The sequence below is a fragment of the Rhinichthys klamathensis genome, unplaced genomic scaffold (assembly GCF_029890125.1).
Source record: "Rhinichthys klamathensis goyatoka isolate OS25496 unplaced genomic scaffold, OSU_Roscu_1.1 h1tg000027l_1, whole genome shotgun sequence".
Taxonomy (NCBI): domain Eukaryota; kingdom Metazoa; phylum Chordata; class Actinopteri; order Cypriniformes; family Leuciscidae; genus Rhinichthys; species Rhinichthys klamathensis.
In genome coordinates, this window is record NW_026606577.1 from 507,186 (window position 1) to 524,731 (window position 17,546).

At 38.0% G+C, this 17,546-nt stretch overlaps 1 protein-coding gene across 1 annotated transcript; it reads left to right on the plus strand.

The window, feature by feature from the left end:
• Nucleotides 1–17,242, plus strand: dgcr2 (DiGeorge syndrome critical region gene 2). The gene is made up of 11 exons (XM_056243622.1): nt 1–373; nt 3,390–3,422; nt 4,828–4,950; nt 9,950–10,036; nt 10,957–11,167; nt 11,260–11,336; nt 12,329–12,511; nt 12,630–12,833; nt 13,535–13,687; nt 13,765–14,001; nt 16,566–17,242. The coding sequence occupies exons 1-11, from the start codon at nt 298–300 to the stop codon at nt 16,802–16,804; spliced, it is 1,623 nt and encodes a 540-aa protein (XP_056099597.1). The 5' UTR covers nt 1–297; the 3' UTR covers nt 16,805–17,242.
• The last annotated feature ends 304 nt before the right edge of the window (nt 17,243–17,546 follow it).

A 17,546-nucleotide genomic window follows, 5' to 3' on the forward strand; every position in this document is an offset into this window, starting at 1 on the left:
GGCTGGTCTGGAGAACATGGTTGGGATTGTTTTGATGGGACGGTGGCGGAGCCATCTTGTTTTATATCCGTCCTAAGCCCGTTTACCGAGCCAGATGAAACAGCCATGGAATATGATACTATATCCCGCCTGAAATAAACACATTCGAGTATCGAAACTCATTTCTTATCGACGGAATATACGCAGCGAGCAGAATCAGTCGCTCGATCATTTATTTATCAACATCGGGACTGGTGCTTTAAGTGCATTTTCTCTCGCACATTTTCTCTGGTGTAAGATACTATGAATGGAGGATAAATGTTGCCGAAGGCTGACAGCGGTGGTTTTGTGCTTCTCCTCTTCATTCTGACAACAACAGATCCACCACGGACAGGTAAAGGTGTTGCTTTATTCAATGCATTTGCTGAAATGGTGTTTGCTGCAGTCTGGGCTGGTAAAGACTCGCAGCGCTTCTGTCTCGCGCAGGCCGTCGGGGCCTTTCACTAACTACTATGTTATCATTTATTCTTATGAGTTATATTTTTAAGCTACACGCCTTTTTATTACATAACTGTTTTAACAGTATTCCTTAAAACTACATAGTATCTATTTATGTTACTAGCTTTAAGCCTATTTATTACACACCATGTGGCAAGCTGTTTTGACATAAAACTGCATAGTATCTGTTTGTTAGCAGTGTGTCACTACCCAATCCAGTAGTGACTAACGTACTGTGATCGTTTTAGTTTCACTTAATGACTGTTTATTAGATTAATTATTACATTTACACACTATTGTAATGAAAAGGCTAGTATTTGTCACGAGTGCCTGCTTTATTCATGAATTATTTACATATTCTCTTGCATCTATTCACTATCCCAACAGTGACATGTAACTATTCCATTGTTACTGGTAATAAAATGGCAAAATATTGCCATTTGCTAATTATTTACTTCTGACTAGTATGTTTATTGTTGGTACCTATTCCAGTTTTACTAGTGCACTTTACTAGTCTATTCCAGTAGTGTGCTAAAGTCAATTTCTGGAAGAAAAAATCCCATTCATTTTCTCCATAGGGGAGTTGATTTTTATCAATAATAATACACATCTAAGTGATGGCTTGTCTGGTCGGATGTTCCTCTGTTAGATGAAAGGTTTATTAATCCTATTGATATAAGGTGATGCATGGAAACCCAGTGGATCAAATAAATAGGACAGTATTTAGGTTAATGGCCTTTGTGCTTTTCTGCATTTAATTTCCGTGGGGAAGCCTTGGTTACGTGTTCAGTCTGTACTTGTTTCGAGGCAGCTATGGTGGTCTTCGTGCTGAATCGCATAGAATAAACCCACAGCTGGTGTTTGATCGCAGTGTGCACTTTAAGAAAAGTCCAAAATACACTTGATCACCATGATGTTAACGTTAAAGGAGTCAGAAGTTAACGCTTCCATGTCTTTACTACTGACTTTTTATTGCAAAACAAACTCAAATTGGTGATTTTTCAGTTGCGTCACATGTTCAAAATACTCAAAGTAGGACAGGGAACCATGTATATTACCTTTTACAAATACATATATTTGATGCTGAAATCTTGATACTGAAAACTTCTTATCTATTTGTCAACTAAATGGATTATTCGTAATATTTAGGTGGTCAGTGGAACTTATTGACTTGGTAGTTTTTACCTGTCGAACAGCTGTTCAACTGTTCCCAAGGTTTTACTGTCTACACAGCAGTTAATGTGCTGAAAATCTGGCCCTGGTAATCCATAGGAAAGAGCACAATGGTCTTCTGAAGTCATCTCGATGTCAGTGTGTTTGTTTAGGGATAACTTTAGACTCAAGGGTTGGACAGGTAATTGATTGAACGTCTGAATGTCTGGACCTCCCAAGAAGCTCTTTGTAAAAATTTTATAATTAGTTTGTCTGTTGTTTCTGAAGAGATCATTTTAGCAGACTGCAGGATCTGGTTAATTTGGTGTTTAACATCAGATAACAGAAATTATCGTATAAAATTACCTCAAATTAGACAGTTGTCTTCTAAGTATGTATAATTTTTTTTGATTACATGTCAAAATAAATAAATAAATATTGAATTATATATATATATATATGTGTGTGTGTGTGTATTTATTATTTTATATGTAAAATAATATATAATTTATTATTTAGATATTTATTATATGAATAATTATTATTACTATTATAAATATACACTGTTCTATAAATGTGTGTATTTGTTATACATCATACACACTATGTTATCATTATTTTTAAATATACAATTAGTTAATTTTGTATAAATGTGCATTCATTATTATACATAATGTAAAAGAATATATATTTATTTTATTTTTTTACAAAAAAATAATGTTTTTTTTTTTTTTTTTTTATTGACCAAAAATAGGCTTTGCTTCTTTCTTTTTTTTAAAGCAAATTATAGGTAAATATTTTGGGGGCCTTTGCAAGCTCACAACAATAAATGCGTAAAAGATTTCTGGTCACTTACATTGACTTTTGTTTGCAAACACAGATGTTTCTGTACTATCTATTAGTGGTTCAACGGATCACAAAACTCACGGTTTGGATCATATTACGTTTTTTGAGTCAAAAATATTTGGGGGGTGTAACTTTGCTTCCCATTTATTACTGAAAGCACACTTTAAGTAGGCCTACACCAATACACCACTGCAAAAACTATAGCCTCTAAAGTTCAAACATTATTAAATGCAAGTGATCAGTCAGTAAAAAATAAGAACAAATACACTAATTACAAGCATATATGCCTAACAATGTTACAAATAAAGTAAGGTCTAACTGTAGTATTCAGGTACAGAAATGTAATAATTAAATGTAAAATAACACTGTTCACTGTATCAATTTAATATAGATTATTCTTTGTTAAAGCTGTGTTTTGTAGTTTGATTAACATTAATGCCATATAGACAACAGCAGGTATTCATAGACTACTGTCACTTTAAGACCGAATTCACTGGTCCAATAATGATGATACATCCTTCTCTTGTTCTCTTTCTCTTGTCTTGAGACATAACCGACTGTGTTTACTAGAATACTTGACTACAGATTAACAGCGTGTGAATGAATACCGAATTCAATTCTCTTTAGCCTCTTCTAGCGCTGGAATGGTTTCAAATCTGTTGAATGTGCAAAACACGTGCAAATTATAAACATTCAAACTATGGCGGTTAAATTTGAAATGAATCCGAGGTGCCGAACCGTGGGGGTTGGTCCGTACGGATCAACAACGATCCGCTTAACCCCTACTATCTATTGTTATTTATACCCTGATAACCAAGAGACAGACTGTCTCTCGAGCCTTTAAGAGATTAGGAGATGTTATATTGCTGAAATCAGCCCCTTTAAATGAGTAAATCTGCCTCTCCCCCCTGCAGGTCCACGGGTCGCTCGGGCCAGACTGCTGTCAGGTAAGCTGCAATCTGTCTCCAGGCTTTTCTACTGTTTTTCTTTGACACTTTGACCCTGTTTTGAGTCTCATCTGGCTCAGCCTGATATCGACACTATCTTTGATGGCCTCGTCATCTAAATTTGGCTTTGCAAACAGCACTCAAGAGACTTTTAGGGCCCTATTTTAACGATCTGAAACGCAAGTGTCAAAGCGCAAAGCGCAAGTAACTTTGTGGGCGGATCCCGGCGCTGTTGCTATTTTCCCGGCGGGATAAATGCCTCTTGCGCCTGGCGAAAATCTAAAAGAGGTTGGTCTGAAGTAGCTTCATTATTCATAGGTGTGGTTTGGGCGTAACGTGGAATAAACCAATCAGAGCGTCATCTCACATTCCCTTTAAGAGCAGGTGCGCATGTTGCATGGCGGATTGCTATTATAACGGCGGATTTACCAGGCGCGCGTCAGGAGCGGTTCACAGCCGAGGAGACCGACGTTCTTGTCAGGACCGTGAAAGACAGAGAAGTGACGTTGTATTGCGTGTTTTGCGTGCACCTGTAAACTATGGCATAAACCCTCATGCAGTAACACCCTCAGACGCCACTGTTTATTGACTGTCTGAAGTAGAATGCATGCAGAAATAACAAGAAATTCAACGTTCAAATCAGACTTATCTATCTATTTATCTCTCTATCTATCTATCTATCTATCTATCTATCTATCTATCTATCTATCTATCTATCTATCTATCTATCTATCTCTATATCTATCTATCTATCTATCTATCTATCTATCTATCTATCTATCTATCTATCTATCTATCTATCTATCTATCTATCTCTATCTATCTATCGTGGGTGGGTTTCTCCCATCCCCATACAAATCAGCGTCGGTTAAACAGGCGTGGGAGGAAAAAAACTAAATTTTCATGGACACCACAATGATTTCCCTCATGTGTTAATATTTTTCCTTGTTATAATGTATGATTTGCAAAAATAAAAACTGCTGCATCTGTGTTGATGAGAGAATCAAAGTGTATGCGCGTTGTGCACCCGCTACATTATGGCCAAGCATGCGCGCTTAAAATAGCATAATGAACAACGCGCAACGCGCCACTGACTTTAGACTAGTTTTTTTCTGGTCAGTGGCGCAATTGTTTTATAGAACAGCAAAATAGCATGCGGGAAAGTTTGCGCCGGAACACGCCTCCTCTTTGCGCTGAACCGCCCCGGGGAGCGCAAGTGTATTTCTTAGTTAACCGACGTGTGTCTGTGGAGGGAAAAGTCCGCTTTGCGCGGGTGCAAAATAGAAATGATACATGCGTCAGTGTACAAAGTCATTTGCGCCGAGTGCAAGATAGAGCCCTTAGTGTTGTATGATAAAGCAGTTTAGTTTGAGTTAGTTTGAGTGTATTGTCTGCTGTATTTCAGAGCTGCGCTGCAGTCCTGGCCAGTTTGCCTGCCAGAGTGGAAAACTGCAGTGCATCCCCCTGACCTGGCAGTGCGATGGTTGGACGGCCTGTGAGGACAAAAGCGATGAGATAGATTGCCCTAGTAAGTAGTACACACCAACACAATTACACACAGTCACATTCCAGGGTTCCCGCGGATCCTTAAAAAGTCTTAAATTAGATTTTTTAAATTTAAGACCATAAAAAGTCTTATAAAGTCTTATTTTTACTTATGAAAGGTCTTAAATTTTAGATGACACTTTGACTTAGACATATCTAAAAGCTTTCCAAATTAAAACTATCTAATTAGCGTACGTATTTTTATTTATTTATTATTCTATCTTTGTGGATTTGCTAGTTCACGTGACATTTCGCGTCACTCGCGAGTCGCGGCAGCATAACTGTCTCCTGCACGCGAGAGGAGAGAAAGAGAAGAAAGGTCGTAAATGTCAGTGCAGTTGTAAGTTCATTCTTTATGTGCGTATGGTGTGCGATGTGTATTGTCTATTATGATATTGTAATCATTGTTTTAACAATGTACGAGGCACTGCGAGCTGACATCGCATTTGTCTCGTGCTTTCACTGCGTGATGTGTGCAGTGTAACTGTTATGTCCCCAAATTAGTTTTTGTCTTATATTTATATCATATTATGTTCTTATATTAGAATATCACATCAGAAAGAGTGCCGTTTTCCCGTGCACGATTCCAAGTGTGATATTTATGTTATACAACTGTTAAATTAACAATAAGTTAACATTGAAACTACTTTTTAGACACAATATTGTTAATATTGTTTGTTTTCCCTTTATTTCGCCGACTATAATTTCAAAATGAAACCGTAGCAGAGTCTCAATGCAACCGACAGCGATGATTTCTTGACTGAAATCCGCGTTTTGAACAAATCACTTGCTTCTTTCCCGAATGAATCAGCCGTTTGAACGAATCGGTTGATTGACTCCCTCAACTCACTTATTAAGACAGTGATTTGCCGCTGCGGTTTCATATTTAAAGTACCCTTTAAATAAAATGTTAAAATTAGAAATCATTTCATATTTAAATATTGAATATTGATTTAAAAATATATATCTCATAGTTTTATTTATGCAGTTGTAAATGGAGTGTAAATATATTAATGCCACTTCTGATGCCGCTTCTGTCACTTCTGCACTGCAAAGATGGATTTTGATTGAATGATTTAATTTGACTGGTAACAGTGGTACTGTATGATTATTATATAATTAAGTATTATTGTATAATTACTGTATAATTTCATTTGAATGATAGTATTTGACATTAAAGGTGATGCATAACTCTAAATAAGTTTAGAAAAAATGTCCATATATAGGTGAAAATGCCCCTGAAAAAATCAATTTAAGGTGGCAAATATTGCCCCTTAATCAAAATATTAATTTCTGTCACTGCTGTGAACCGACCACTGCATAGAATATGAAAAATATGAATATCTTCGTGAGTCAGCAAGGCACCAGCACAAAAACACAATCAGTAAAATATCATCTAATTATTATCAACAAAACGTTGAAAATATCAAGATATATTTGTCAATACTGCACAGCCCTAATGTACGGTATTAATTTTGATTTCTTAAGGTCTTAAAAAGGTCTTAAAAAGCCTTAAATTTGACTTTCAAAAGTGTGCAGGAACCCTGCATTCTGGTGCAATCCATTTTAAAAACACGGCCATGCTCGTGTACACATTAGCAACGGATTCGCTTCCGACTTATTCTGTCACTTTGGCAGCTCTTGGCAACCCGGATTTTCTGTTTGTTTTGCCTGCGGGAGGTGTGCTGTCATTTCTGTGTCTTAATCCCGGAGTGAGACGCGGTGCTCAGAGTCTGATTCCTGGACGGGATAACGGGAATTACAGAGCGGATTTACTGAGCATGTGATCTGTGTCTCGTAGCTCCTTCAAGCACTGCTGATCAGAATCACACCAGGGCACGTGAATACAAGAGAACATTCATCGCATCCAAAATAAAAGTTTGTGTTTACATAATAAATGTGTGTACTGTGTATAGTTATTTTGTATGTATAAATACACACACATGCATGTATATATTTAAGAAATATTTGCATGTATGTATATATGTATTTAAATATATTTTATGTATAAATAACACATTTTTCTTATTTATATATATATATATATATATATATACATGCATGTATGTATGTGTATTTATATATACAGAATAATTATACACAGTACACAAACATATATTATGTAAACAACACAAACTTTTATTTTGGATGCGATTAATCGTTTCACAGCCCTAAACGTAACCCTTAAAAACTGAAGATGAGTTGCTTTGTATTGGTGGTATTGTAAATCTTAGACTGGGGTATTTTGAGGTGGTGACATGATTGTTTATTGATTTAATCTTGCCGGATTGATTAGTGTTCTTCATATCTCTTCCTTGATTTATTATGTGCTTTGAAGTCTCGTAAACTTCTCAGTGACACTTTTCAGTAGAGAGATAAGATAACTCACTCCTCCTATTTGTGCATGGGGATTTTGCTGGTAATATAACATTAAACATTGCAATTATTTTATTGCTTTTATTTGGTCATTAAGACATGTGATGCATTGAGACGTTTCATTGGTGTCTCTGATGTGAACTTCAGTTTTACCTTATTTTGAGTCATATCTGCGAAACAGTTAGAATATACATATATATTTACAAACATTAAATAACAATTTACAGATAATTATTAGTAATTTCCTTATTATATTTAACTATTAAAACACAAATAATTGTGTATAAACATATATATTTATATTATTATACCATAAATTGATCCCATTATTATTATTTAAAACAAGGTTGTTGTTTTTTTTACTGTATATTTATTTTTGTTATGGGGGAACTTTTCAACAGTGACTGTATGGTGAAGATGACAGTTCCTCTGATTGAAAAAAAAATATCACCTTTAAGCCATTTGACCGAATTCATACGTTTTGAGAATGAATATCATCAAAAGTCCAAAAGATATAAAGATTTTATAAATAATTTGACCTAGAACTGTATGGTGAACTCTTGTCTAACCCCTGGCTTGTACACTGACGTTGTAATCATTAGTGGACACTGACAGAAAGCACTGCAGGTTTACAGACTCCTCTTATGCTTGTAATTACTCGACCCTTTTCTGACATTGCTGTAAGCAAGCCGATATTCGCAGGAGTTGTTGGCTCAAGGCCTGACTGATCTACAACCTTACTTTAATTCCTGTTCGGTTGTCGGATTTGTTCTGCTCCTTTTGACTTTGAACGCGAGCAGGAAGTAGTTTAATTGGCATTCTGTATGTATTAATGTCTCCGGGATTCTTAGAAACTGTTTTTATTTTAGCGGACCTGCTGCCCTGTTTCCCTTCCGTTTCCTGTGGATTAGAGATTTAACGTCATGATTTCCTTGAAAGCACAAAGTTTGACTTATACACAGATTTTACATTGGACATTAAATGGATAGTTCACTTTGAAATTAATTTTTGATATGTTTTAGCTTACCTCAAGGGCATCCAAGATGTAGGTGTCTTTGTTTCCGCAGTAGTTTCAATTTTGATATTTTTAGGTCAAACCATTCTTGTCTGTCAGTCATATAATGCAGGTCTATGGTCACCACCTCAAAGAGCATACACAGAGAAGTCCAAATTAAACATGATTTAATGACTCGTAAATGTAAGTACACATTGATGGCTTAAGACACGAAACGAGTGGTTTGTGTGAGAAAATGAACAGTATTTATATCGTTTTTACCTCTTGTAACCACAGCCACGTCCAAGTGATCTGAGGGCCGGTCTGCGCAAGCGCTGGAAAGCGCCGGAAGTTATCTCTCGCGCGTATACGTCACTCATTGTTTACACAGAACAGAGATTGTAGGTAAGACGGCTAATTAAAATGGTACTAATTTGCGCTTATCCGGGATGTTTAAACCGTCGTAAAAGAAAACAATTAAAAAAAATTAAAAAATAAAACAATTGTATGAGTGACGTACATGCGCGAGAGATCACTTCCGGCGCTTTCCGGCACTTGCCGGAAAAGACCGAAGCGCCCGCGCCCTCAGATCACTTGGACGCGGCTGTGGTTACAAGAGGTAAAAACGATATAAATACTGTTCGTTTTCTCACAAACCGCTCGTTTTGTGTCTTAAGCCATCAATGTGTACTTACATTTACGAGTCATTAAATCATGTTTAATTTGGACTTCTCTGTGCATGCTCTTTGAGGTGGTGACCATAGACCTGCATTATATGACTGACAGACAAGAATGGTTTGACCTAAAAATATCAAAATTGAAACTACTGCGGAAACAAAGACACCTACATCTTGGATGCCCTTGAGGTAAGCTAAAACATACCAAAAATTAATTCCAAAGTGAACTATCCCTTTAAGTACGGATAAACTACCAAAACTTAATTATAATATAATTATACAATTAGTTAATTTTTATAACATATTTTTTTTTATGTATTACAGTTTCTTGTTTATATAATATGAACCTCATAGGCTTACATGGATGATGCTTTCTTTTTTTCCCATTTTGTAAACTCATAAAAGAAACATTTGATTTACCCAAGAGCCTCTCATTTATCATTCATAGTTTTGTTCATAGTATTTGAGAATGAGGGCGATGAGAAGGCCATTCAGACCGGTTTTGTCAACACATTACATAAGTTTAGTTCTCTCTCTGTTAAGAAACACTTTAAGAAACAAGACCCTGAGCTCACTTACTCAGAAACAACTCAATAATAGAAATCAACTTATGAGTCTAGGAAACAGGAGGAAGAATTCTGCTTATATCTCTGCTCCTCCCCTTTACCGTTCAATTGAATGCAGCGGGTCAGAGTACCAAAACATCCAAATATACACAAAAATACATAATAGACCTCAATAATAAATAAACCTACACCCTCAGACGTAACAACTGGATTGATTGATTCGTTGAAAAGATCCGATGACCTACCCTGTAGCATCTTGTTGAACGTTATTGTTCCAGATGTAAATTTATAAACTTCAGCCTTATATTTAGGTCATATATAGGTTCATCATAAAGCATTCTGATGATATTCCTTGTCACACTCTTACAGCAATAAAGGAGGAACGGTATCGTTACAGCAACGGTTTTGAGCCGGTGGAGGACGTCATGGGTGTCGCTCAGCCAGTGCGCTTCAACAGTAAGATCCTTCCTGATCCCTTTAAAACACTCGTCAATTCACTTTTGAAACGCTCTTTATATGCTGGGAACGCATTACTAAGTCAAACACATAAAGCACTACAGCATTAAAATCGACAGGAAGACTGAAGTAATGATGCTTAAAATTCAGCTTTGATCAGGAATAAATGACATTTTAAAATATATTCAAATAGAAAATTGTAATAATATTTAACAATTTTACTTGTGGATTTTTGATCAAATAAATGCACATTTCTCTCAAAATAAATGTAAAATCTTAGCAACCCCAACATTTTTTAACAGTAGTGTGGGTACATACACCTATTTAAATATGCAAATGCTTAAGTTAAATTATTATTATTATTATGTTTCTATAATGTTTTATGTGTAGCAACAGTTCCTCTAACCCTAATTGATGGAGTGTGTAGCTTTGCATTTCTTAAACAACCATGTATGAGACACATCATGGTCATATTCCAGGATGACAATGTCAAGATTCATCAGGCTCAGATTGTGAAAGAATGGTTGTGAGGATCATGAAGAATCATTTCCACACATGAATCGTCTCCTCTGAGTCCAGTCCTTAAATTCATTGAGAGTGTTTGGGATGTGCTGGAGGAGACTTTACAGAGTGCTGGACTCTTGCATTGACAATACAAGATCTTGACCAAAAATGTATGCACCTCTTGATGGACAACATTTATTTCCATCAAGAGGTGCATCAATTTTAGGTGCATTTGCCTATTTAAATCCAAAAATTGGATTGGCCGGGCAGTCTATACACATATAATAGAACACAACAATAGGCTTATGGGGAAAAAAATCCCTTTCAGAATCTATCAAGTCATATCCCTGAGAGGAAGAATTCAATGAGATGTTCATATTATGATGATCTTAATATAATCCTTCCTCTAAACACAGAGAAGTGTCCGACTGGCTGGCACCATTACGAAAAAACAGCTAGCTGTTATAAAGTCTACCTGAGGAGTGAGAACTACTGGCAGGCGGTGGAAACGTGTCAGAAAGTCAACGGCTCCCTCGCAACGTTCGGCACCAATGAAGAGCTGCAGTTCATCCTCAAGATCGAGGTGGACTTCGACGAGAAGGTGTGCGAGCGAAAGGACCAGTGCAAGTGAGTGTGAAGAAGCTGTTTTCTAAAGGGAAGAGAGGAGGTGTTTAACAGGTTTGAGTTCTCAACGCTGTGGATGTGTTTTGTCGTCGCAGGTTCTGGGTGGGATATCAGTATGTGATTACTAACCAGAATCATTCACTGGAGGGCCGTTGGGAAGTGGCATATAAAGGTTGGTCTTTATCACATTTATTGAAGAATAATTCACCAGAAAAGAAGAAAACTCGCCCTCATGTCGTTCCAAACCTGTCTTTCCTCTGTGGAGCACAAAACGTGTATGAAAGTGAATGAGGACCGGAGCTGTCAAGCTACAGAATTAACAAAAAACACCATAATGACTTGTGCACTCTTCTGAAGTTTCATGATAACTTTGTGCGAAGAACAGACTGAAATTTGTTTTGTTATTCTCTGAAAACGGTCACTGTTGATTGTGTGACTGAATAGAACTTCAGTTTTATTTCTGAATGGATCATTCAGACTGGTTTTTGTGAACTGAATCAATTGATTTATTAAAAAGATCTGACTCAAATAATCAAAACTCGTGATTTCAGTGAATAATTACTTAATTTCTAGTTACTTTAGTATTTCTTTTTATATTATAATAATATAATCTATTATAGTATTTATTGATCACTTGAATTGGCTTTTATTTTTATTTTTGCAGTTTACTTTTTCATTTGTATTAGTTTTAGCTTTGTTTATTTTAGTTTCAGTAATCTTTTATTTTACTGCAGTTAGTTGCAAGGCAACATTTCTAATGTCTGATCAAGTTTCATCAAATATGTATATTTTATATAAATATTATTACATTATTTTAATTTTTTTTTTTACAGTTTTCGGTCTAATTTAAGTTAACAATAACAACACTTGGTTCGAATGACGTGAGGGTGAGATTGTTTTTTTTCCTGCAGTCTCATCTTCACCAATGCTAATTTTCTGTCATAATCATTTGTTAACAAACAAGTATTCATTACTTCAATGAGCTCATTGTTAATGCCTTAAATTATTACATTGTTTAAATGCATTTTTTGCATAAATTATTGAATCAATAAATTTTAGCTAACTGATATTTGTAATGTGGACTGCTTTGAAACGCTATGTATTGTGAAAAGCGCTATACAAAATAAACTTGAATTGAATTGAATCTGTGTGTGTTCCTCACAGGGTCCATGCAGGTGTTTCTGCCTCCGGAGGGTCTGGCTAACTTCGGCGAGGCCAACCCTACGCAGGATAACGTGTTTTGCGCCCAGCTGCAGCGCTTCCAGATCAAGAGCATGAACGAGCGGGGCTTGCACAGCTGGCACGCGGAAAACTGCTACAAAAAATTCCCCTTCCTCTGCAAGAGAAGTACGTCCAGCGCCGCATAGACAGATGAGCTGTTTGATGCCATTGACTTCAATTAAGGCATTCTGGTGTCTTTTCCCCCATGCTAGTACTAATATATAATACACCTGTTCTTCAACAGGACAAACTTGTGTGGATATCAAAGACAATGTGGTGAATGAGGGCTATTACTTCACGCCTAAAGGGGACGACCCGTGTCTGAGCTGCACGTGTCACGACGGTGAGCCGGAGATGTGTGTGGCCGCCCTGTGTGAGCGCCCGCAGGGCTGCCAGCATTTCCGCAAGGACCCGAAAGAGTGTTGCAAGTTCACCTGCTTGGATCCCGGTACTTTCACAGTCTCATCCAATCACATTGTGAACTGTATGTCAGTTGTATGTGCTTTAATTTGAAAGATTATTGGGCAGATATGTATTAAAATGAAGATAGATCTGTAAATGTACACCATATGTGAATTCTCAGCCATTTTTGTGACGTGGAGTTCCCTAGTCTGACCACTAGAGAGAGCTACTCTGCCTTCTTATTGTATATCTATAAATGCATGTTTGGAATGGCAAACTACCATTATTTTATTAGACAGTGTTTATAAAACCTTTAGGACATAATGTGTTTATTTCTTAGATTATTTGTGCAATGGCACTTGCTGACTTAAACGGGCAACATAGTACTGTCTTGTAATAGCAATGTGGCATACATTAAATTGTGGTTGAGTGAGGTGGCCAATATAATTGTTGCAGTATACATATGTAATATATATATATCAGTGTAATATTAGTTTTTGGTATATATATATATATATATATATATATATATATATAGTTCATTATCCATTGACAATTTCACTGATCAAATATCAGCAGATTTATATCTATCACTACAGCGTTTTGCTTTTAAAATGAATTCTAGGCAGTATATACTGTTCAGTATGCAGTATACTAGTAGTCTGTTTCACACATATCCCTCAGATATAGTCTCAGGTTGTGTCCTTGTAGAAGTGGATCTCAGTTGTGCTGTTTGTGTGTTTGTAGACGGCAGCAGTCTGTTTGACTCTATGGCCAGTGGCATGCGGCTCATTGTGAGCTGCATCTCGTCCTTCCTCATCCTCTCTCTGTTGCTCTTCATGGTGCACAGACTGAGGCAGCGGCGGCGAGAACGCATCGAAACCCTCATTGGAGGAAACTGTAAGGCCCTGTTTGATCAGCTGATTGTATGCGCATCTTAAAGCGCTGTTTTTCTGAATCATCGTTGTTTTTCACAGTGCATCATTTTAATCTGGGTCGGAGAGTCCCTGGCTTTGACTACGGGCCGGATGTGTTCGGAACGGGCCTGACGCCTTTGCACCTCTCCGATGATGGTGAAGGTGGAGCGTTCCACTTCCAGGAGCCCCCGCCCCCTTATGCTGCCTACAAATACCCAGATATCCACCACCCCGATGACCCTCCTCCTCCATATGAGGCCTCCATCAACCCAGACAGCATCCTCTACATGGACCTCGGTACTATATATCATTTTAGTATTATTCATTTATCATTAATTTAATGAGCTCTCATCCAAAACCTAGTGAGTTTCTTAGCTAGACAACTTTTCTTTTAGGTGTCATATGCATTATTGTTATTATTGTACATTCATACATACCTAATCTTGTCCAAATTCTAAGGCAGCATCACATGCATTTTGCAGTGTATGAACCGCACTAACAGAGCAATCGCACCAGGATTTGCTTTAATCCAACCAAACATGCCAAGTGTCAACTAGGGATGGGAATTGAAAACCAGTTCCACTCGAGAACCGGTTCTAAGTTTTACGATCCATCGATATTGTATGCCCTCGACTCGACGTTAACGAGTCCTCTTATCGATGCTCCTGCTCTGAGTCAGCCATAGTATGTAGACTACAGACCGTGAACTCACAACTGTCCCTTTTTTTGTCCTTTATCAAGCACCATTGCACGGCGTCCAAAGCGAATTTTTGTACTGCCAAAGTCTTATTTGATCGGTGAGTAATATTGTCTCTCTCTCTGGTAATGTAGATGAACCACTGCGCTTGTGACAGGGCGCATGTTTAACTGAACGAGCAGAGAGAGAGAGAGAGAGAGAGAGCCTCGGTCGCGCGCGCACACTTTCTCTCTTCGGAGCAAGGCGAAAGTAGGCTTCACCGTCTCAAAACTAAGCGCTGTCTTGCTTTCTCTCCATCGCACATATTAATCAAAATAAACGACACGATGATAAGGTCGGGAGACTAAAGTTTCATGTGGAGCATTCGGATATTTGTTTTTCCTGAATTACCGCTGGGTGTAAATTCAAATTGTGCTAAAATACGTTGCCTAATCTTCTCTGAAAAGCGTTCCGCACATTCAGCTGACATAAACTACACTTTAAATAAACGAAAAAAACGATCCAGTGATGAAATGTTTTCTGTGATGACCATAGACTGTAATGTCCCAACCGCCGGGATAATCACACAACGCGCACACGTCCGGTAATGACACGTCCAATTCGCGAACTAATGACTCATTTGAACCGATTCGTTTTAATGAATGGTTAAAACAACTGATCTTTCCAACACTGAACTCACGGGACGTTTAATCGGTGTGTAACTAATTGGTAACACTTTACAATAAGGTTCCATTTATTACATAAATTACATAAAAAGTACAGTTTGCTTAGTCAAGTGTAAGCTTTTAAACAAATAAAACCACTTGTTTTTTCCCCCGAAAAAGCATATGACTACTTTTCCCCACACAGTGCTATCAGGAATCGATAAGAGAATCGTTAAAGAATCGGATCGATAAGCAGAATCGTTAGTGGCATTGATATTGATAAAATCTTATCAATTCCCATCCCTAGTCAACACACCCTTAGATAGCGACACTCAGTGCCGCTGCTAGCCATTTTGGTGCCCCCCCCCCCAAAAAAAACATTTTTATTTAGGATTTTCATTTATGGGGGCTAAGCCCCCAATGAGGGTATGATTTATAAAAATAAAAAAAAAGCTTAAAAGTAACACTTTAGATTAGGGTCTAATGCTTACTATTAACTAGTTTCATTACCATGCAATGGCATGGTTTTATAATCACTGGGATCCCGAATTTTAGGCAGGTTAGTTAGGGGTGTTCGGGGGAAATTTGGGATTTTTCTGAACTACAGATGTGCATTTTAAAGATGTTGTGAAGGCAAAATAAAAATAAAAATTCGATAACAACAGCTTTAAAACCATGTCAGTGGGCAGCTGATTATTTTTCTCTCCTCATCAGCATCACACTCTTTTTCTCTTTGTTTTTATCTTGCCCTGTCTCTTCCCCTCCTAAAGTTGGCTTTTTTAATTTACTAAAGGTTACAATTTGTATTTTATTCTCAATATGTACACATTTATTATAAATCCTGTGCCTAACATGATGAAAACGGCTTTGTTCATGTTTCTTGTCCCCTCACAATGACAGTAGCCTAAACTATTACACTAGGCTACATGTTACATAGGCATATTTTCAGTTCAAAATGGCGAAATTAGACAAAACTATATTAGTTTGCCTAATTATTTTTTTGTCATTCGTTTAACATTTATGACCTAAAAAAACTGTCAAATAAAGTTAAGTTTAGCTACTTACATCTTATCTCGCACTTGACCGTACACTGAAGCGTCGAGTTGCACTGTTAAAATTCGCGCTCAGCGTCTGTGAACATAAAGCCCGCCTACTTTGATTTGATTGGTCATCTCAAATATTCTGACATTGACGAGCAGTAACAGACCAATGAGGCTCAGATGAACACACACATGAACACATCACACACACACACACACACACACTGTCCTGTGTTTCTGACGTGCTCTCTGTCTCTGCTCGGCGCCGCTGCGGAATGAAGAGGAAGAACGCGCTGAATCTGATTATAACAAGAAGTTTGATGATTGGTTTTTCATTAGGCTATTTTTGGTGCCCCCTCAGCACTTGGTGCCCTACGCACAGCGCGTGATGCGCGTGGTGGGAGCGGCGGCGCTGGCGACACTAGACAGTAATGCAGCTCCCTAGGACGAGCTTTCGTTCACTCCCTGTTCTCTCCGCAGGGCGGACCGTGGTGCCGCTCGCGACTGGGCATGTGAGCGGCGCAGCCAACTCTCTCCAGAGGGATTTCCCTGAGCCGGCGCTCCCCGCCCCCCCGCCGCCCCTGGAGGAGCGCGAGGACTCCATCGACAGCAGCACCTTACTGGTCTCTCCAGACACCCCCAGCGAATCAGAGGCCAGCATCACGCAGAGCTCCAGCGCAGACTGCAGCAGCGGCCCCTCGCTGAGCACCATGGTGTAGGTCATAGGGTACGTGTCCAGACTGATCGCTCTACTAAATCAAGGAGGCTGTAGGACTGTTCAGAGCAGAGACTTCAGACGTGAAAGAAAAGACGCTTGTTTCGGGTTTTTATTCTGCGTTTTTTCAGCTCGAGTCACATGTAAATACTTCCATCGGCCATCGGTTGACTGGCTTGATGTTGGGGAGGGCCGATAGAGCACCTCTCTCTGAGGTTTACACTGGCATGTGTCGATCACCACACTTTGAGTGAATGAACCGGTTGATGAAAAGACATTTTAGGCCTTAGTGGTGTAATTCAGTCAACCTGACGTTCTCTCACTGGAATCATGTCCTGCACACTGACTCTTTCCTGGCACAAAGAAGCTATTACTTTCTTGATTCATTACTGCTCTGTCCAAACTGACCCTAAAGAAAGCTTTCTTGTGTGGTCAGCCACCTGTGCTCATCTACGGGAAGGATCCGTTTGGATGTGAGCAATTCCGTGTTCTTATCTGGATTTCTGTGATGTCTGTTTTTTACGTTTCTGTTTGTCGGATCAATAGCACAAACTCAAAATGAAGGGAAAAAAAAAGTTACGGTACGAGTTTGTTTCAGCCACTTTTAAGGATCCTGCTGTGATGTTTTTTTTTTTTAATGAATCTCACAAAAACTGTATAAAAATACCAGTTTTTACCCAAAACCGAAAAGAAAATTAGAAAATATATTTTGCATAAAAGCTTATTGAAGCATTTATATTTCAGTG